The sequence below is a fragment of the Marmota monax genome, unplaced genomic scaffold, assembly GCF_021218885.2.
Source record: "Marmota monax isolate L192 unplaced genomic scaffold, Marmota_monax_Labrador192_F-V1.1 WCK01_AAM20220418_F8-fsc00035, whole genome shotgun sequence".
In the NCBI taxonomy this organism is placed as follows: domain Eukaryota; kingdom Metazoa; phylum Chordata; class Mammalia; order Rodentia; family Sciuridae; genus Marmota; species Marmota monax.
In genome coordinates, this window is record NW_026691961.1 from 16100754 (window position 1) to 16121998 (window position 21245).

Here is a 21245-nt window from a genome sequence, read left to right on the forward strand (position 1 = left end):
AATGGCGAGACACTAGGCAACTCAGTGAGACCCTGTCTCTAAATAAAATTAAAAATAGGGCTGGGGATGTGGTTCAGTGGTTGAGTGGCCCTGAGTTCAACCCCCAGTACAAAAAATCAAAAAACAAAAAAACACAAGAAACTTCACACCTTTGGAAGAGGGACCTTTCTTCCTAATATGAACCCAAATGCCACTTGCAAAATTCTACCTTGTAAAATACTTTAGTATATTTTCTTTGGGGGATGACAATGATAAAGAGCAAGGTTAAGACTCTAAAGAATTCAAATCCAGTTCAGTCATTTAATAGATGGGTTTGATTTCAGGTAGGTTTTATAATGACCATGGCTTGACTCTTTCACCTATAAATTGGGAAAGATAACAGTCTCTTTGGGGATTGTAATATTTAAATAAGCTATATGCTATGCTCTCAATTACACATTAAATGAATAAATGCATTCATATGGACACTAGTTACCAAGCAGGTACTTCTGTTCACTAGGAGACATCTAATAATGTCTGGAGACATTTTTAGTTATTACATCTAGGGGTATGTGCTACCAGCACCTAGTGGGTATAGGCCAAAGACAAACCTTCTTGAATGCGCGGGACAGCCCCTTGCAACAAAGAATAACCTGGCCCCAAACTGCCTGCAATGGTGCTGAGATGGAAAAACCCTGATTGTAGTACAGTATCTGCCACATGGCAAATGCTCTATGACAGTTATTCAAATTTGTTATATTTTTCCACTAAAACATCTAATCCTGTGATATCTTCTTGGCAACAGGGGCCATATAAACTTGAAAAAAAAAAAAAAAAGTCTGCTGTTGAAATCCTCCTCTTGGCTGAAATGCCAAAAGGATATTATCAGCAGCAAGAGGTTTTAGATACACTGTGGAACTGGGAGGCCAGAGTACAGCTGAAATATAAATTTTGTATCTCTGTACTTCCCTGAGAAGAGGCACATTAACTTTCATTCCTCCCTCTCACTATCCTCCCCCCACCCTAGGAAAAAAACAAGCTTGTCCAGCCTCAAAACTGTATTTGCTGCTTCCTTTACCTTGGGCACTCTTCCCTCAGCTCTTCCTCTTCTGGTGAGCCTCAGATTCCTTAAGAAGGCATTTCTGTCGCACTCTCCTCCTCTCTATTCTCTACACAGCACTTCTTGAAGCTCTTTAAAATTGTTTCCTTGTTTATCGACTGTCCCATCCACCGGAATAGCCACTTAAGAGGGGCAGGGGGTTTGCCTTCACTGCTGACTTACGGAGAGCTGGGCCGACTGGGAACCGATAAATAACCATGACACCAAAGAGGGCCTCGATTCCCAAGGGCCTGGGGCTCTCAAAGGCTGAGAACGACTCCTCTGACTGCAGGAGGGAAATGCAGCAGGTGAGAAACGAGGGTCTTATATCCCTAGCGGAAGTGACAGGCGCACCCTCAGAGACCCTAAAAGCAGGAGCAGCTCAGAAACACGGCCCACCTCCCCCGGTACTGGAACGGGACGGAGGGGCTCCAGGCAGCTCCCGGAAATCCCACCATGTGGCTGGCCGGGCACGGGCAGAGGGGAGCCCGTGGCCGCAGGCCTGGCAGGGTCAAATCCGAGGCTCCAGGCAAGGTCAGGACCGGCTTCCCCAGATGAAGCCGCTACGACCCGACCCCGGAGGCCCTGAGCCGGCCGGGCACCGCCGACCCACCCGGCCGAGGGGCGCTGGCCGCGGCCCCGGGGGCCCGGCCGCCTCACCTGCAGGTGAACTTGAGGGCGAGGAGCAGCGCGCAGCCGAGCGCCACGGCCCCGCAGAGCAGCTCTGGCCGCTGGCGCGCCATGAGGGAGGCGCTGCGCAGCCCGCGGCGGAGCCGGCCCGCCGAGGACGCTTCGGCCGGGGCCGGGCCAGGGGAGCCGGAGCCCGCGGGGCCGCCGCCGCCGCCACCCTCGTCCTCGGCGTCGTCGCTGCTGCTGCTGCTGCCGCCGCCGCGGCCTCCGCATTCCGACATTACATGCTCCCAGTCGCCGGCTTTATACCGCTGCCACAGCCGCCGCCTCGGGCCCGGGGCCCGGCCCGGCCCGCCGCTCCCCCACCCCGCAGCCGGCCGCGCCCGCTAACCCCGGGCCTCCACGTCAGCCGCGCCGCGGCGGCGCTCCGCCCCGCGGCTCCGCCCCTTCTGACGGAGTCTGCGCGAAACCGGGCTCCTCCCGGCCATCCCGCTCCCTTGGGCCACGCCCCCTCGTACCCACAGAGTCTGCGCGCGCCGCTAAAGGCCCCGTCATCATCTCACGGGCCCCGTCTCCCCGCCCACGGAGTCTGCGCGGGCGCTGCCTTCCGCTTGCGTCTCTGGCTCCACCCCCTGCCGGGGAGTCGGCTGCCTGTTTGAGCCGGCGGCGCGTGTGCAGTCGTCGTCCCGCAGGCAGTTCCGCTGGGCACGCTGGGTTTTCAGAGCCCTGACGATACAGCGTTCGGGTCCACTAGTCTCACTAAAAACTTGGAAGACTCGGTGCCATTCCTTTATTCGTGCCGAGGCGAGAGGGACTCAGGGTGAGATGAGAGCGGTCTCAGCTTCTGCACCTCGACTTGCACATCTGTAAAATGGGGCTGATAGCCCTCCTGCTCTCAAGAGCACGTGGAGGTGCCAGGCATCGTGGTCCTCAGTACATCTTAGGTTACTGGTGTTTCCCGCCTCCAGCCACCGTGCCGCCATTCCCTCCTGCGTGCCCAAGCCCTCTCCCTGTATCACCTTCCAGATGGGAAAGCCAAAGCTTGGAAAAGTCACTTGACCGAGGTCACAAAGCTAGTAGGTGAGAAATCAGACTCAAAGGTCGTCCTGACTGAGAAGCCACTCCAGCAACCCACTCTGTGCCCCCAATGTCTAGGTCGCTCTTTTTATGGACACACATATAAGTTTTAGTAGGAACTAGTTTAAGGAAGCCAGCGAAGCCCAACAATCTCAGGCTTCTGAGGGCTTGGGGATTATAGCAGGTGGATTGTTCTCTCTAGACCGTGTTTTGAGTGCTGGTCCCACTAGATAAGCTCAGCACTTGTGGTGTTCAGTAATATGTGTTCTCTGACTCTGCATGTTAGATCCTGGGGACTGAATCCTGGGGCCTTGCACAGGCGAGGCAAGCACTGAGCTAAATGTACAGACCTTTTTGTTTTATTTTGCCCAGGTTGTCCTCAAACTTGGCAATTCTCCTGCCTCAGCCTTCTCTGACGAACTGGAATTACAGGCATGTACCACTGTACTCAGCTGTTAGATCTTTTCTAAGTAAGATCTGTGAATTAAAAAATTCAAGTTGGAAAGGGATGACACATGATTTGAGAATGGCAGGAAGAAACTTTGCCTTGAGGAGGAGGGACAGTACACTGGGGGTAAGTATACATGATTATGCAGCTGCAGAGGCCTCTGATCAAGACGTGGCCCCCAATATCAATAACTAATAAATATTATTATTCAATAGCTAATCAAAGAAAATCTGAGGGAATTAAGGCAGCATGATGTTATGCAAAAAAGGTGTGTGCCCCCCCACACACACCTTTCACAGGTCAGCTGTATTCCTCAATGCAAATCCTGTCACGCCTTGTCCCGTTCCATTTCCACAGATGTAAAGTGAATTCTTGCTAGATGGACCAGACATTTAATGGTCAACCACCAGGGCCCAGTTTCCAGGCCCCAGGTGTTGGTGGCTCATTTACACCTGTTATTTTGTTATTTGTTTTCCTCTTTGCCTGTCTTGTCTCTTCTTTACTGTTTTAATAGCTGTTTTCTAGCATACCACTCATTCCTTTAATGATTTTTAATTTTTAAATTTTATACTTAGCAGATGCTAAGTATTATAGTATACATATTTCAGTATCTACTTCATATTTATACTAACAATTCCAGAAAGATAGAGAAACTGCCCCAGTATAGCTCCAGCCACTCCTCTCTCCTTTGTGGCCCTTATTAACTTTGTCTATATGTTACAACTCAACCATATCCTGTTATATTGTTCTTATATAATCTTGTTCTTAAAACTTTAGAGGAAAGAATATAGTTTTGGAGGAGTTCATTAATCTTCACATTTGCCATTTCTAGTGCTCTTGATTTCTCTTTCTGTAGATTTGCATTATGTGGCATATTACTAAAGAAAACCAGTATGGTCTCCTTGCTGGGCCTCATTGACTGCAGGTTGCTGGAACAGAATCTGCTCTATGTTCCATAAGCCATCTGGCATTTGTACAGGCCTTGATAAGGTTCAAAGTGCTTTTGTTGCCCGTGGTTTATATCATGAGACTTGTAATTCCTTGTGAACACACAATCAGGCTAATGTCTTAAGGACCAGGAAACACCCTGAATTAATAAAAGGGTGTGCCCTTTCCTCTTCTCTGAGAACCTAAGCTGCTGCTCTGAAACCAGAATGTTCTTCTGAAACAATTATAATTTCAGAATAAGTCATTGGGGTCAAGTGGCACTAACTTGTCCACATTAGCAAGCATCTGAGCTTTCTTGGCCGTTCAGTGATCAAGTTGGTGGGATTTGGGAAAGGGTGGGAGAAATATATTTCCGTAGATACCAATTCTTTCTAAAAACTAGAGAGAAATAATGACCATTCAGTTTTAAAGCTTCCAAGCATTTACTTACAAAACAGGGCGTACCTAACATGGTCCAGGACAGCAGGAATGTAGGAGGGAAGCCCAGCCCTCTGCCTGGGTCCTGATCTGTTTCATGGAGACTTTGTATCATGATCCCAGAATGGGCTTTCTACAGATTTGCATTTGTTCCTTGCAACAAATACTCCTAAGAAGCCTGGATTCTAATCTCCTCAGACAGCTCAAGTTTGCAGGGTACACCAGCTGCCCAGGAAATGGGCCCTCCTTCAGTATTTCATTGAGGCAGCTCCCTGAAACTTGGTCACAACATCAAAGACTATTCAAAAAGCCCAGGTAGGGTAGGTGGCCCCAGGAAAGATGAGGGTGATGGAGTGCAGCCTGCCTACCCAGGACACCTCAGACCCTGGGGGAGTAGTAGGCAGAGGGAGGAGTCCCTGAGAACAGGGAGGATTCCCCTGCAGCCTCTCTTCATTACAGACAATAGAATTTTTTCCCCTGGGGATTGAATCCAGGGCCTGATACCTGCCAGGCAAGCGCTATGCCAATAAGCTACATCTCCAGCCCTCTTATTTTTGAGACAGGGTCTCACCAAGTGTCCAGTCTGGCACTGAATTTGTAGTCCTTCTGCCTCAGCCTCTCAAGTACCTGGAATTACAGGCATCTGCCACCATACCCAGCTCAGCTTACAAAATTCTATGGGGACACAAGAACTTACAACAATGTGAATATTCACAATATCCAAAAAGTGGAAACAGTTCACACCTCCGGCTAATGAATGGATAAACAAAATGTGGTCTATCCATATACAATGGAGTGGCTTTTTAACCATGGAATGATGTACTCATACATACGAAGAAACAGTGAACCTTGAAAATGTGCTAAATGGTAGAAGCCAGTCGTGAAAGAACACATTTGACTCCATTTATGTGAAATATGCAGGAGACTCCAGAGACAGAAAGCAAGTCAGTGGCTGCCACAGCCTGAGACGGGGCGGGAGGCAATGAAAACATTCTAAAATAGGTTATGGTGATTTTAGCACAACATTACGAATATACTTCTCTTAAAAACTTTATTTTTTTATGTGGTGCCAAGTGCCTCACACGTGCTAGGCAAGTGCTCTACCACCCTACCACCGAGCGACAACCCCAACTCATGAATATACTTTTTTTGGGGGGGGGAGGGACAGGGAACCATGAATATACTTTTTTAAAATATTTTTTTAGTTGTCAATGGATTTTTATTTTATTTATGTATATGCAGTGCTGAGACTCGAACCCAGTGTCTCACACATGCTAGGCAAGTGTTCTACAACTGAGCCACAACCTCAGCCCGTGAATATACTTTTAAATTAAATCTCTAAATTGTATACTTAAAAAATGGTGAAGTATGTTTTATCTTAAGAATAATTTGAGCTGGGTGCAGTGGAGAATGCCTGTAATTTGGGAGGCTGAGACAAGAGGATCCTGAGTTCAAAGCCAGCCTCAGCAAAAAGTGAGGTACTAAACAACTCAGTGAGACCCTGACTCTAAATAAAACACAAAATAGGGCTGGGGATGTGGCTCAGTGGTCGAGTGGCCCCCAAGTTCAATACCCAGTACCCTCCAAGAAAGAATAATTTGCTGTTACAACACACCCCCCATGGAGACAGCGCGTCCAAGTAGACACATAATTACTGTACCGACAGCATCATGGAGTTGGAAGTTTGACTCTCCCACTTTTCCTTTTCCTCAGGCCACCTTCTTTGCACAATGAGCCATACACTTGAAGGATGGGGGTGAGATCTCCCACAGAATGCTGAGACCGAGGCTGTGACAGCAGTGATCTTCGCTGCAAATCAGAGCGTGAAACTGGCTGATTCAGGCAGAAGTGGGATTCATGAAAGAATGGTTCTGAGCACAGAGAACTGCTGAGAGGGTGGAGAGCTGGGCACAGACCGACCAGGGGGAGTAGGGGAGGAAAAGTCTGCACCACCTGTCGGACTTCACTTCTGTGGATTCCCAAGGTCAGAGCGACCGATGTTCATCTTTCAACTGAAACAGCACCGGAGGCAACCTTTTAAGATCTCCTATTCTCTGTTTTCTACATTTATTATTATTACTATTGTTACTATTATTACTATTATTATTATTAAAAAGTCCAAAAGGAGTTTGGGAGAAAGCATAAAGGAAAAAAAATGCACTGAAGGCCATCAGACTAGGGAGACTGAGCAGAATCATGATCAGCGCTCTGTTCTAACAGATTATGGATTTGGTAGGTAAGATTGCTTCTAAAGCATTTGTGAAGTAGCAGTGGTGCCCACGGATAGGACCAGTTACTCAGAAGGTTGAGGCAGGATGGCTTGAGCCTGAGAGTTTGAGGCCAGCCTTGACAACATAGTGAGACCATCTCTTAAAAAAACAGGCTGGGGGTATAGCCCAGTGGTAGAGCGCTTGCCTCGCATGCACCAGGCCCTGGGTTCCGTCCCACCACCACAAAAACATATACATACGTGCAGAAGAAGTAAAAATCCAGACTTGGGCTGGGGTTGTGGCTCAGTGGTAGAGTGCTCCCACATGAGGCACTGGGTTCTATCCTCAACACTACATAAAAATAAATAAAGGTATGGTGTCCATCTACAGTTAAAAAATAAATAAATAGGGGCTGGAGTTGTAGCTCGGTGGCAGAGTGCTTGCCCCTCACCCGGGAGGCCTTGGGTTCAACCCTCAGCACCACATAAAAAAAAAAAAAATAAAGAAAATTTCTAAATAAATAACTAAATAAACCCAGAACTGGTCTCCAGGGCCTTCCCACACAGGGAAACCAGAGGCCCTCCCGACACCCTCCGGGGGACTCGGGGACCCCTCCTACTCTGAGCTGTTGGTTTTGCGCAGTGCCCCCCTTCTACCCTCCTGCTCACCCCCCGGAAGCGGGCCCAAGCCTCTCTTCCGCTTCCCAGCAGCCCACCTTCAGGTTGTCATGAGGAAGTCATTCTGCCTGAGGGGTTCAAGGGCTCGTCCACCACAGACCCTGCCTTTCAAGTCCTCAGCTGGCCCTTCCCGTGGCCGCCTGCCCCCGGCCCCGCCACGCTCTTCTCCCTGGCCCGCTGTCCTGCTCCCCGTTAGGCCAGTGCAGTTGCTTCTGTTCCCTGGCAGCCCCCTGGGCCCAAGCCCTCAGTGGTCCCTTTCAGCAATGCCAGGGCCTGTCGAGGGTGCTCTGTGGACTCCCACCAGCTGGTCGCCGTCCTCCATGCTAAGTAACTCCCCTGAACAAACAGCACAGCCCCCCAGGGTCACACCAGAAGCTACAGCCCGACTCGGAGGAGAAGAGGGTATATGTGAAAAGCTGCCTCCAAGTGGCAATCTGTCACTCACTGCTTAAGTTAAAATATCTTTTTTAAACCAACTTGTGATTTTGATACCCAGTTTCAACAATTCTTTGTGGGGAAAGAACCACACCAAGAAAAAAAGAAAAGGTCATCTATATATAAAATTTTTTATTACAGGCAATATTGGTCCATACACTACACGATACCAACAGTACAAGTTTAGTCTTTCAAAGTCATCATTTAAACAGCAAAAGACCAAGAAATAAAATTTGATTCAACTGATTATTTTTCAAAATAGTCTTGATGCACATGATCCTCACTTCCCTTATTATAGTGAAACATACAAATACAGAAAAATACCCCATTTAACATATACTAGTGTTAAATGGTTATTTGGCTTAAAATCTGAGTTAAGAAAATCCTTTTTAGCAACCTACATACAGATAAGTAGCAAACTTTATTATATTAAACAAATTCATTCCGCTAAAACATGTAAAGAACTTCATTCATCATGTATTCTGATCCCAGTACCAGTGTTTATTCTCTTACCGTCACGGTTCTTATCTGCAGGACCAACTCAAAGAATCGTCCTAGACATAACCTTATCCTCTTCCCAACACACTTCATCCAAAAGTCTGTTCAACAGAGGGCACCCGGGTAGCAGTCACTTCGCCATTTGATGCCAATGGCTCCGTGAGAGCCTGGCCGGACCTGTTAAACAGCCCGTTTTCCTACCTACTGTGGGTTGCTGCTCAGGAGGAACGATACACGCCAATACAAGCAGAAAATCTGCAGCTCCTCTGCTATGTGCCTCAGAACACTTTCAATTTTTCTGGTCAATGCTCTGATTAGGTTACATAAAAGCCAGCATATTAGTTTAAATCTTTAAACAAAAAACTATATTTTCCAAAGTCATTATCATTTGGGGCAATTAAGTGATCTTTTCTTGCTTTGTTGAGCTTCATCTTGAGGGCGTTTCTTCTTTCTTCCCACTCTTGAAGTTCAGCATTTCCATGAGCAAATTTACAGCTGCTGCCTTCTGTGCAGGTGCCATTCATATACCTGGGAGGACGAGGCAGCTCGGTAAGGCTCACAGGCATTTAGGAAAACCAGGCCACATTCATGGAGATAGAAACTCCACTAGCTTTATGAATTGCATGTAACTCTCAGGAATCTTTTTGTTTACTTATTCTGGTGCTGGGTGTTGAGCCCAGGGTGTGGGCCTGCGAAGTATGCACCTGACCACTGGCCGGGAAGCCAGGGCCTCCCGTACTCGAGCTCCACCCCCAGCCCAAATCTGTACTTTTCATTGAATACATCTAAATAGTTTAAAGTACTAATTTCTCTACAGAAAACATGCCCATAAGATTCATTTTCCTAGGCTTAAGCTTCTAACTGGGTCTGGTGTAGCTCACTGGTAGCACATATCCTTAGCAGGTGCGAGGGTATCTGCCATACCAGACACTCTGTCCCCTGATAATCTCCATGAAGTTGTAGGAGTTCAGCAACGTCCACAGGGAAAACTGTCCAGACCTACATACCTCTCACAAATACTAAAACACCCTGTGGGGAAGCGATGCTGCCAGCAGTACTGGTCATCTTCAGTGTGGAAAACCTTCTCTTTGTGCTTCTCTGAAGAGATGTGGCCCTGCCACTGCTTCTCACTGTTACAGTTCTTCCCGCACATCCAGCAGTGAAAGTCCACCTAGTGGGTGGCAAAGACAGGTAGCCATCAGGGACGCTGTCTGTGTCCTGAAACTGCTCGGGGAAACCGGGAGATCCCGATGCCACCTGATCTAAGTCCCAGGTCCACTCTAAGGGAGCAGGGTAAGAACACAAAAGTCAGAGTGGGAAGCAGGAACAAGGAAGAGACCGCAGCAGGAGGATGCAAGCCAGCACACAGAGAGCAGAGGCGGCGTCCACTCCTGCTAGGCACCCAGGAAGCCTCCAGCAAGAAGCTGAACAAACACGGATGTTTGTCAGGAGGACAAGAGGCAGGTTCAAATAAGGATTCTGGGAGGAATCCACACCACAGGGGAAGACGGGAGGATATGAGAGACAGAGCACACCCACTCCGGAAGGGCTAGCAGCAGCTCTGCCCCATTTTGGGGGGCATGAACTGAGCCATGATTACAGGTCAGGTTTGTGCCAGGAGCCGGGAAAGTACAGACAGATCTCCCCGGGGAAACTGTCACATGGAATTTAAAAGCTACCACAGGTGCAAACTCTAGGGGTTGGGGTTAGTCATTTCCCAAGTGTCCTGGTGGAGACATGGCAGACCAGGCCAAACACGAGGCCTGCAGTGGGCCGGGCACGTGGACCTGACTGCACCAGTATGGAGAGGTGCCCGAGGCCCAACAAGGAGCAAGCAGAACACAGAACACGGGCACTGTGCGACGGGGGGAATGTGCTACACAAGAGGTAGAAATATACCAATGATATGTGAACACGGCCTAGAAACACAGGATCTGGGTCCTCTGGGAAGGGGACCAAATGGACTTCCAACTTGATCTGCGGCACTGTTTATTTTGCAGAAGCAAACATAAGTGTTAACCCTGGTTGACCTGGCATGGTGGGTTCAAGCCATTCATGACGGGAGCTACTTTACCTTTTTGAAAATTTTAAAAGAAAACCAAAACAGAGGACAGGGGGAAGTGGTGGGGAGGGATGGGAACAACAGTAGAATGAATCACTTTCCTCTGTTCATACATGACTACGTGACCAGTGTAACTCCACATCAGGTACAGCCACCAGAACGAGAAGTCACACTCCGTGTAATATAAAATGTCAATATACAGTCTACTGCCATGCATATTTTAAAAGAATAACAAAAAAAAAAAAAAAAAAAGAAAGAAAGAAAAGAAAACCAAAACAGAAACAGACCATCAGTGATCCAGGTGTCTCCACCCAGATGCAGAGAGGCCAGACTGCAGGAGGTCAGGACGGAATGCGGCCTGGGGAGAGGCCACCCACAGTCCCTGAGCACCTTCTGTGGCGTCCCCTGGGACCAGCGTCCGGTGGTCATCACAGCTCAGTAAGAATCACAAAGACCCCCCCTAGAGAGAGGTCATCAATCTGCTCAGGGTCCCAGGCTGGCCAGGAGAAGAACAGGCCTTGGACGCACAATCAGGAAAAAGGACTGAGACAAGGAAGTTCTGGCCCAAGGAGACTTAAGCTAATGGCAGGAAACTCCTGAGGAGAGGAGATGGCCCCAGAGCAGGGCAGGCAGCAGGAAATGGAGTCGGGTTTTGAAAAGGTAGGAAAGAAAAGGACTCCTCTCGACCACTGCCAGGCCGAGTGGGGCTGAAACGGCCCTCGGTACTTACGGTGACCTCAGCATAATCTGTCGGCATGTGAATCTGCTTTCCATTTTCCTTGTTTGACTGACTGGCTACATCATCACTTTTTTCATTTTTTTGACTCTTTAGCCAGAGTTCATAAAACTGCTCCATATCTTGTACTAGAGAAAGATGAATTATTTCAGCAGCAACAAGGGAAAGCCATTTGAACCCACGCGTGATCATGCACATCATTTTCTATGTCAGTCAGCAGGTTTTCAAAACACCGGCGGTATTAGATACGGGGACACGGTCCAGTCTGAGCAGCAAATAAATTCTCATGCGCAAGAATCAATTTCAGGACAATTAGACCACAAACATTAGTTTGCAATATTAATTCACTGTTTCCCGCATTTGCCAGACACTCTAGGAGTGTTTAATAAAACTCACACCATCATAAAGGTACTGCCAAGAAAGCCTTGGCACTGCTTACCGCCACCCGGCATTACACCCTCAGTGCCATAACCACGTCAGGCCACCAACATGGCTCGGGGGCTCAGAGCTAATACACTCCCCACTTTTCACTGACCAGGATCCCATCCCTGATGGGAGCCCGTCAGTCAAGCCACAGGTCAAGAGGACTGACATGCTGGGGAGCAAGTTGCAACAATACCACTGTGACCAGGTCCTGGGCAGTGGCTGCCAGCTGCGTCCTGTGGCAAGAACAGGTAGTAGTGGGCGTCACCGCCAAGTGCTAAAACCAGGCTTTCTCAGCCGCACCACTGCTGACACCTGCCTGGAGAATCCTTTGCTGCTAGCAGCTGTCCTGTGCGTTATGGGAGGCTGGACCCTGCCCAATCACCAGAAGCCAGCAGCACATTCCCCTCCGTTATCACTGTGAAAATGTCTCCAGACACTGCCACCTGTCCCCAGAAGGAGGGAAGCTGAATGGCCAGATCTGTCCTCCTATAGAGCCACTGTGTTAAACACTCTGGTCTGAGCATCTCATTTGCACTTGGCTTCCTGTCTCCTTGAGGGTTTCTAATACTGGATCATCAGGAAAGAGGAGAGAGAAACTTCTCAGGAGCAGCGGCAGCAAGAGTCACTGCAAGATCTTAGGAAGGCTGACTGTGTGTCCTTACTCTAAGCAAGACAGCCAGAGGGACTCCCACACAGGTCACACAGCAGGTGGCAGCCTTAAATCCAATTAATTCTTTTCATCCAGATTGTGGGCAGTGTATTTCTGTGGGTTCATTTAAGATTAAGGAACAATGTTCCCTGTTGTAAGACAGTTTATGGTCAGAAGGAAAAGGTGGTCTGTGGCTCCTCTCAAAGGCTCCAAAATGAACTTAAAATCTGACCAAGGTGAAAGCTTTCTCTTTGGGTCTTGACTTCCCGAGGAGCCCTCCTGTCTGCCTGGCTGCTCCGGAGGGAGGGCGACGGTTGCCCAGGAGCAGACCACCTGGTTTAAGAAGCTACGGAAGGACTGAGCTTCCCTAGACCATTTCTGGGGAACACATTTCTTAGATGAAACAATGCAGACCTCCATATTCACATCCAAACCTGACCTAACCGAGCACGCTGGCACTCAGACTCTGCTCCCCTGAGGCTGAGGTCACCGTCACTGTCACCACCAGGGTAAAACTGTTTAGAATGCAAACTGCTTTCTGCTGGTGTTTTTATATATATATATAAAAAGGCATTTGTGGGTGAGCTAGAGTGCAGAGGTCAAGGACGCAGTGAGAACACCCACTTACTCCCGTTCTCCTTCATGTACGTCCACACCTCTCGCTCCTCAGGACTGTGAGCAAAGGAGCAGTTCCCAACATACTGGCATTTTTTTCCAGAAGCAATGTGGTTGCACAGCTGTGTGAAAAATCGACATATAAACAGGCTGTCAGTCAGAGCACACTTAGTAAACTAATTTTTAACTTCAGCAAAATAAGTCTTATTATTGGTGCTAATGCTTCACAATAAAATTTTTAAAAAATTAATTTGGTTCTATGCAAATTGATGATAAGCCCAAAATATCTGAGATGACATTCATGGTAAATACTTCTATGTCAGAATTTTTCAAAAAGGAAATTCCCGGAAGAAAATAAAGTACAGAATCATAGTACAAAACATTTTCTTACAAGAAAATGTCAACAGACTGAGAACATTTAATCCCATGAAAACCTCGGGCCTCTCTGATGGCTCCTCCTGTCCCCTGTGTCACATCAGGCCACCTACAGCTCAGCCTTGGAGACCAGTAAAGGGACTGTAGCCTGCTTCCCCTCACTGGGGCCAGGGACACTTCAGAAACGTCACTTACTGATGCCCAGTGCTGGCCACGATTCACTAGATACACATTACCTGAAGGCAATTAGTGCACCAGCCAGGCCACAGAGCTCCAGGGCTCTCAGATAGTACCTCTCGGGCTATCTGCACTTTTATTTAACAAAGAAAACAGGGTGATACTAGTCGGAAAATAAAGTCATGGTGACCAGCAGAACATGGACTTTCCTAAGAATCTTGACCTTCCAGAGACAAGCAAACCTCGGTTGCCAAGAGTCCCTTCTTAAGTATCAGCAGCCAACTTGTCCGGATACAGCCTACCCTCTAGCACAGCTGATTAACAGCGAGTCTTGCTGTGTCTCCCCAAGGGCTGCCCATGTACTCAGCTCCGGGGGCATTAAAACCTGCTTTTGAAACACCCTGAAAGCAGGGGGCCCTCAACACTGCTCCTCCCTAGGACCGCGTCAGGGACACCACCCTGAAAACCTTCTGCATGAAGCCAGCAGCTAACCAACCGGTCCCAGCAATCACTTCATCACACTCTCTCCCAGTGGAATCCCAATAGGTTGCTCGGAAGGCGAAACTAGAGAGACATTTACCCTCGTCTTCCAAAGCTCAGCGAGGAGGAACAAGGACAAGAAAAGCCTCGACGGGAGGCCAGGCACTGCTCTGGGTGTTTACGACGACCACCACCCGCTGCATCTTCCCTGTGAGCTAGGTGTTCCCACGCACAGAGGGACACCCTGCGGCTCAAGAACCTGCCGCGAGCCCTTCTGGCAGACTCTGAAGCCCATTCTCTTTCCACCTCACCACACTCCCTGCACGTGCACATGCACAGGGCATGATTTCTTCTTTCAGAAAAAGGGCCCCTAACAGTGCCTCGTATGGTCGAGAAAGGTAAAGGAAACAAGTCCTGTCAGGTAGCACAGCAGCAGACCACGGGCGAAGAAGAAGAATCGACCGTCCCAGGCAGCTGCCTCATGAACTAGAATGGTTCTCAGATGTCCTCAGCTTAGCCAAGTCCGTGATACGTGCATTTTCTACATTTTCTTAGAGCCCAAGATATGGCTCCAATAAACCCTGGTCCCCCTCCTTTGAAAGCGATTAAGTCTGAGCCTCAAACCACTCCAGACACATGCACACCAACCACCACCTTGCAAGCACTGAGCTTGTTACTGATGTGAGTTTTACAGAACTGAAAGGTGTTGTAGGTTATGAAAATTTACTGGCTTCTTCCTCAACTCTTCCTGGCAATTCAGAGAAGATGGTTCATTGACGTCCATCTGCCCCGCTTCCCTGAGCAGAAGGTTCTCCCCATATTTTCTCCATGGGGGTAGACACTTCACCTCCTGTCAAGGCCCCACCTTCCTCTGTCCCTTAGGTCACACAGTGAAACACCTCTGAACTCTCCAGATCCCTCTCTTGTAAAGAGGAAAGTCCAGACACAACGCAAGTGGTCTGCGTGGACAGTCGTGACCAAGGCCACGTGATCCCTACAGTGTGCCAAGATGAACACACCTCCTCACCAGGGAGGCACTGCCCCAGCCAGAACTGGCCTGCCGGCTCCGACCCAAGGGTGCTGAGGAACGGGCTCCTCTGGCCCCAAACACGTTCCTCTGGGCTACCTTCCAAAGGTCCTACAGGGCTGAGTATTTTTAAGCTTATATCCCTTGCTTCGGCGAAACAGACAAAATACAATAAAAACAAACTCATCAATAGCCTTCACAATAACACAGGAGGCCCTGGGTTTGGTATCAAATGCAAGGAACCAAAATTAAATGGAATTTTCTCATTCCATCCCAAAAGTAATTCCTTTGAAAAATAAGTTAAATTATGCTCATGACCTTTTTCTCAATTACAGTATCTAAAATTCTAGTCATTATGAAAATCATTTCAGAATCACACACATATTAAAGGGGAAGGAAAACAAAAGAGGACCCAGCTAAATTTCATTACTACTGATGAGCATTGTTTAAAGGGCTTGCGTTCCAATCTGAATCACTACTTTCTAATGATTTGAAATGCCTAATTTTTAAAAAGTGGCTTAAAAATTACGTATGTACATCAAACTGTAAAGGCATTTGTTTCTTTGTGGGGAGAGGACGGATGTTCATCCACTTCTTACGTTCAAAAGACATCACTCTCATGGCCCGGCGCTCCTTGGTCCACCTAAGAAACATGGAGTTCAGAAAAACACAGACAGACTGGGGACAGGCATCACGTAAAGAGAGAGGCACGAAGTGTGTACCTGAAGGACCAGAGATGCTCTCTTTCTCCTCAACACTTCTGAAAGAAATGTCTCTGAGGCTACAATTCCACTTCCTGAGGACGTTTCCCAACCTTCCTATGAATCCTCAACAAATCACTGATAAAGTACAGGAGAAGTACTACATTTGGATTCTTAGCTACGAAATGCTAAAAATCTCTTCCCCTTTTGTAAATAGTTATACACTCCTTTCTTCAAAGTGTTCATCTTTTTTTTAATCTTTCTTCTCATGTGAAAGATTTTATACCCATGAAACAGTAACCACAAGGGCACACACCTCCACACGCACACACACAAGATACTTACGAGTGCCTAGCTTTTGCACTACAATATTTTCGGTTTTTGTCTGGTTCAATGACTTGACCATTTCTCAGACACTGAGCACACACAAATTTTATACTCATATTAAGAGATCCAGGCATTATCTGATTGCCAAATACCTTAAACAACAAAAAGATTATTTGAAAAAAAAAAAAATCAGTTTTCTGAGAACAAAATATCAAATCATCATACATCTTTTTCATAATAGTATACAAATTTTTATTTTATCTGGCTTGGTGTCTTGACCATTATGAATATGCTCTAATAATTCAAATCTCCAATTCAGCCAGACACAGTGGCACACGCCTGTAATCCCAGTGGCTCAGAAGGCTGAGGCAGGAGGATCGCAAATTCAAAGCCAGCCTCAGCAAAATGGAGGTACCAAGCAACTCAGTGAGACCCTGTCTCTAAATAAAATACAAAATGGGCTGGGGATGTGGCTCAGTGGTCGAGTGCCCCTGGGTTCCATCCCCAGCCGACCCCCACCCCCCACCACCAAAAAATCTCCAATTTTTCTCCCATATGTAAGAGAACATGATAGTAGCAGATTACAGATGCCAAGCCTCGATCTACAAATGCCAGCTTTGAATCAAATGCCCGGAATTGTTTTTGTTTCTTTTTTTTCTAATTTTTGTAGTGAAAAACTAGATCCTTTTCATAGATCCAAATCAAACCAAAAGTCGTATGTGCCCAGCCATCCCCACTCCTTCCGTCATTCTGTCCTGTTTTCAGGCACAATAACTATTTTTAAATGGGGAGACAGTGGGTAAACAAGTTATGCCAGGTGGTCTGCAAAACTACAAATAAAACCCACCTCCTTCATTCCAAGAATCCCCAAAGCCTGAGACCCCAACTGTTTCATCAATTAAACTAAATGAGAAAACAGGGACCCACACTGTGGGCAGGTATTATGGGCAGGCATGATTTTTTTTTTTTTTTTTTTTTTTTTTTTTTTAAATCACTGGACTGACCCTCTTTTTTTTTTTTTAATTTATTTATTTTTTTTAGTTCTCGGCGGACACAACATCTTTGTTGGTATGTGGTGCTGAGTATCGAACCCGGGCCGCACGCATGCCAGGCGAGCGCGCTACTGCTTGAGCCACATCCCCAGCCCAGGCATGATTTTTTTTTTCATGATTAACTAAAATGCAAATTGTTTTTTAACAAAAGAATTCCTCAACAGAATGAACATTAAATAACTGGACAGTACATGTCATCGGCACCCTCCCTCAACCAATGCCCAGGAGGCTATTCCAAAAAGACACCAACACCTCTGGAAAAGACACAGAGGACATACCTGGGCTCCAGGTACACTTGCTTCCAAATGTCGCCAATACCGTTTAGACTCCTGAGCAATCGCATCATGAGAAATACCTGGGAAAGGGACGAGCCTTCCTTAAATTCTAAACAGCAGCCGAGCACCAGTGCGGCCAGTCAGTCCTGGAGAACCCTCAACCCACAAATGCCTCAGCCAGCCTGGTCTGTCACCAAGAGGGACAAGTACATTCTTCTTCCTCAAGATGGAATTTACAAATTCAGCTCTAGGTGCACCCGAGGGTTCCTCCTCCCAGATCCATGCGACAGGAGCCCACCCCCAGAACAGACAGCCCCCCAGACCACAGCGAGTGTGCAATTGCAAACTCCAGACCACAGCAAGGGAGGACCCGTGGGTGGGGGTGAGGACAGACCTCAGGCTGCCGTCTCCGTCCCACCACCCACTGTGCTCTTGGGGACAGTCCTCAGGCACACAGACCCACCTGTTTCATTCTGCATGATCCAGACCTTCAGTTCCACAAGACTGTGGGCATAAAAGCATTCGTCTTCCCTTAAACAGCCATAGCGAACCTCATGTCGACACAGGTCAAGTTGACACTGACCGTGGAAAGATCGGATTTTGGAGTACTTTACCGTTGTCTCTCGCAAAATGTGGACAAGGCACCTAAGAAGAAAACGGTAACGTTTTGATATTGTTCTGTCATGGTTTTTACACAGCACACACAATGTCCCGTTCTAGACTGAGACCGTTCCGATCTTTATCAGAAATATACATCACCACATCCAACTGTTGGATTAATGGGGGGGGGGGGGAATATAATTATATTTTAAACCAAAACACACCTAAATCCAAGTCATAAACAGCTATGACTCAATAATAATTTTCTATATGAAAGAATCAATTTAATAAATCATTAATTAATTCCTAGTCAAATCTACTAAAAGACATTTTGGGGTATTTTTTGGTACCAGGGACTGAACCCAGTGGGTACCTAACCACTGAGCCACATCCCTAGCCTTTTTATTGAGACAGGGTCTTGCTAAATTGCTGGAGCTGACCTCAGCTTGCAATCCTCCTGCCTTAGCCTCCCAAGTTGCTGGGAATACACGCATGCTCCATCATGCCCAGCTTAAAAGACATTTTAAAATAGTTACTGTGCCTGAAAACAGGACAGAATGACGGAAGGAGTGGGGATGGCTGGGCACATACAACTTTTGGTTTTTTTGGATCTATGAAAAGGATCTAGTTTTTCACTACAAAAATTAGAATGACCAACGTACTTATTGTCTTCAAATTCATGCTTTGTAACCGGGTGAGAACAAGCAGTAGAATTATCTTTATTTCTTTTACTTATCATTCTAGGTTTATGATCAAAACATTTCTGGAAAAGAGAGAGGAGGAGGATTATCACACAAATGCAGACTCTGAATCTTGTGCCCAGAGTATTGCCTGAGTTTACAAACTTTTGTATTCCATTCTTCTGCCAATTAATAGCCAATGTGAAGACTTCTTATCATTCTTTCTGATGACAGTAGTAGCTACCACTTTTTTTTTTGGAGGGGGGTACTGGAGATTGAACTCGGGGGCACTGGAACACTGGGCCACATCCCCAGCTCTGTTTTGTATTTTACGTAGAGACAGGATCTCACCAAGTTTCTTGGCACCTCACTGTTGCTGAGGCTGAGGCTGAGGCTGGCTCTGAACTTGCGATCCTCCTGCCTCTGCCTCCTGAGCCACTAGGATGCCAGGTGTGCACCACCAGGCCTGCCAGTAGCTACCACTTTCTGAGTGAGTGCTTTATCACATGGCAGGATCTGTTGAGCTCCCCGCAAGTCAGAAACCATCACCCAAGTGTGCGTGTATGTGGTGCTGGGGAAGGAACCAGGGCCTTGTGCGTGCCCGGCAGGTGCTCCACCCCTGCACTACACCCCTAATGCCATCACCTATTACAGAGCAGAAAATAGTCTTAGAAAAAGCACCTCACAAAGGAATATAAATTCTCCAAGATGCTCCTGCAGAAGTCTGAACACGGTGAGGCTGATCTTCCCATTGCCACCAAAGAAAGCCTCCCGGCTGAAGGCCCCCTTCCTCTCCAAGGTCCACACATCTATCTCTTCTTGGCAGTAGGCGAACGTGCAGTGGCCTGAGTACCTGCATTCCTCCTCCGCAGCGACATCTGGAAGGACAGGGCAGGAGACACTGAGCCACGCAGCCCTCTCAAAGCTGACGAGCGTCAATCACACTGAGCGCATCATTTGAGATTTTTTAGTAATTGGTAGACGGCTTCAAGAAACCCTACATTTATTACTCTGCCCAAATGAATTTTATCGCAAAAGGGGGAAAGTCCCTCAACATTTTCAAGTACTCCATCTGAGATTAAAAAATGATCTTAGGAACATTCAAAGTATATTCAGACTAAGTGGTTTGATAAAAATGAAGAAAACCCACTCCTCTCCAAAGCATCTTAAACACAGTGACATTTTCAAAGCCGGGTCCCAATGTTCCAATTCTCTGTAGATAAAACTTCAAGCTTCAGAGTTTTCCGTTTGAAACGTGGCCGAAGCCCTGTTTCCATTAACAGCTCTAAAATATACACAAGATTCAAAACAACAGTAAGAATAATAGAAAAAAACACTGGCATCTCAACCCAAGGATCCTGCTAGTAAGTCTGAGCATTTTTATTAACAGTCAATATTAGAGTGCTTACAATAAACGTAGCAGTTTATTACTTACATAAACGTACTTAAGTAATTATATATAGTTATGCAGAATTACAGCATGTACCTTTACATATATAATATGGTCCTTCATAATTTGTTTTTGTTGGTCTTGGACGAATTTTTTTCCATGATTTATCTTCAACATTCTTTATCCTACCAATTAAAATATCTTTCTTACATTTATGATCTGTATTAGCATGGTAAGTGAAATCCATTAACTTAGGGCCTGAAAGAGATAAAAAGAAGATTGCTGATATGCATCAAAAAACAAAAAAACTCATTCTACAGTCAATTTGTAAGCAGACCTGAGTGATAAACAGTGATTTCCATGACCCCCCAAATTTCATCAAAACAGAAACAGGCTACCAAAGCAGATTTTGCCTTGTTTTATTTTTTTCCTGTTTGCCAGGCAATACAACTTCTATTCACCACCAGTCCAACCAAAACATCCCCTTATTCAATTATTAGGGAAATAATTTGGTTAGGCATTCTGAAGGCTTATTTTTTTTTTTTTACAAAGGACCATTTTTGTTCCACATTGTTGACTGTTTCTAGAATCTCAAATAAAGCCAACTAAGATCTGCAGAAATGGGGTTAGGGATGTGGCTCAAGTGGTAGCGAGCTCGCCTGGCATTCATGAGGCACTGGATTCGATTCTCAGCACCACATAAAAATAAAGATATTAAAAAATATATTAATAATTTAAAAATATATATATATCTGCAGAACTGGGGGGGAAATGTACAACTAAGAAAGAAAATAAAGTTGGGTCCAGACCAGAATTCTTTATATCACTTGCTTTGAAGCAAAAATCAAGAGGAAGTACTTTAAACAGTTCTTTTAGTTTTTATTTTGAGACAGGGTCTCAACTAAGTTGCTAAGGCTAGCCTTAAACTTGCGATCCTCCTGCCTCAGCCTCCTGAGCAGCTGGAATTACAAGTGTGCACCACCATACCTGGTCACATACTGATCTGTTACATACTTTTTTTCTAGTTTTGCTTTATTTGAAAATTATCAAAGTTTTTACACATATGCTTAGAATACAAGGAATTTCCTAAAAGCTTCAATTAGGGTGCTGGGGTGGTGGCTCAGAGGTAAAGTGCTTGCCTAGCACGTGTGGAGCCCTGAGTTTGATCCTCAGCTACCACATAAAAATAAAATAAAGGTACTGTGTCCACCTATAAGTAAAAAATGAATTAAAAAAAAAAAAAGCTTCAGTAAGT

The 21245-nt window shown here is 46.5% G+C and overlaps 2 protein-coding genes and 1 long non-coding RNA gene across 6 annotated transcripts in view; 1 reads left to right on the forward strand and 2 right to left on the reverse strand.

The window, feature by feature from the left end:
• Window positions 1-2088, reverse strand: part of Txndc11 (thioredoxin domain containing 11) — a 61566-nt gene extending 59478 nt beyond the window's left edge. Inside the window, exon 1 of one of the 2 annotated variants that reach the window (XM_046445706.2) lies at window positions 1739-2086. In XM_046445706.2, coding sequence (XP_046301662.1) covers window positions 1739-1989 — 251 coding nt within the window. In that variant the 5' untranslated portion in view covers window positions 1990-2086. Of the gene's footprint in view, window positions 1-1738 lie in introns of both variants that reach the window. The other variant, XM_046445715.2, reaches the window with a different exon arrangement.
• Window positions 2089-2346: 258 nt separating this feature from the next.
• LOC124093313 (uncharacterized) lies at window positions 2347-7191 on the forward strand. The gene is made up of 3 exons (XR_006851909.2): window positions 2347-2788; window positions 3158-3359; window positions 6312-7191. It is a non-coding gene; the product is annotated as an uncharacterized LOC124093313 (long non-coding RNA).
• An 841-nt stretch (window positions 7192-8032) lies between these two features.
• Zc3h7a (zinc finger CCCH-type containing 7A) overlaps window positions 8033-21245 on the reverse strand; it is a 35805-nt gene continuing 22592 nt past the window's right edge. For all 3 annotated transcript variants that reach the window (XM_046445753.1, XM_058579930.1, XM_058579932.1), the window contains exons 13-23: window positions 20087-20248; window positions 19282-19478; window positions 18583-18683; window positions 17784-17965; window positions 17324-17400; window positions 16012-16145; window positions 15503-15608; window positions 12920-13028; window positions 11211-11344; window positions 9426-9589; window positions 8033-8946 (exon numbers count right to left, since the gene is read on the reverse strand). In XM_046445753.1, the coding sequence (XP_046301709.1) occupies window positions 8757-8946; window positions 9426-9589; window positions 11211-11344; window positions 12920-13028; window positions 15503-15608; window positions 16012-16145; window positions 17324-17400; window positions 17784-17965; window positions 18583-18683; window positions 19282-19478; window positions 20087-20248 (1556 nt within the window). In that variant the 3' untranslated portion in view covers window positions 8033-8756. The remainder of the gene's footprint in view (window positions 8947-9425; window positions 9590-11210; window positions 11345-12919; window positions 13029-15502; window positions 15609-16011; window positions 16146-17323; window positions 17401-17783; window positions 17966-18582; window positions 18684-19281; window positions 19479-20086; window positions 20249-21245) is intronic.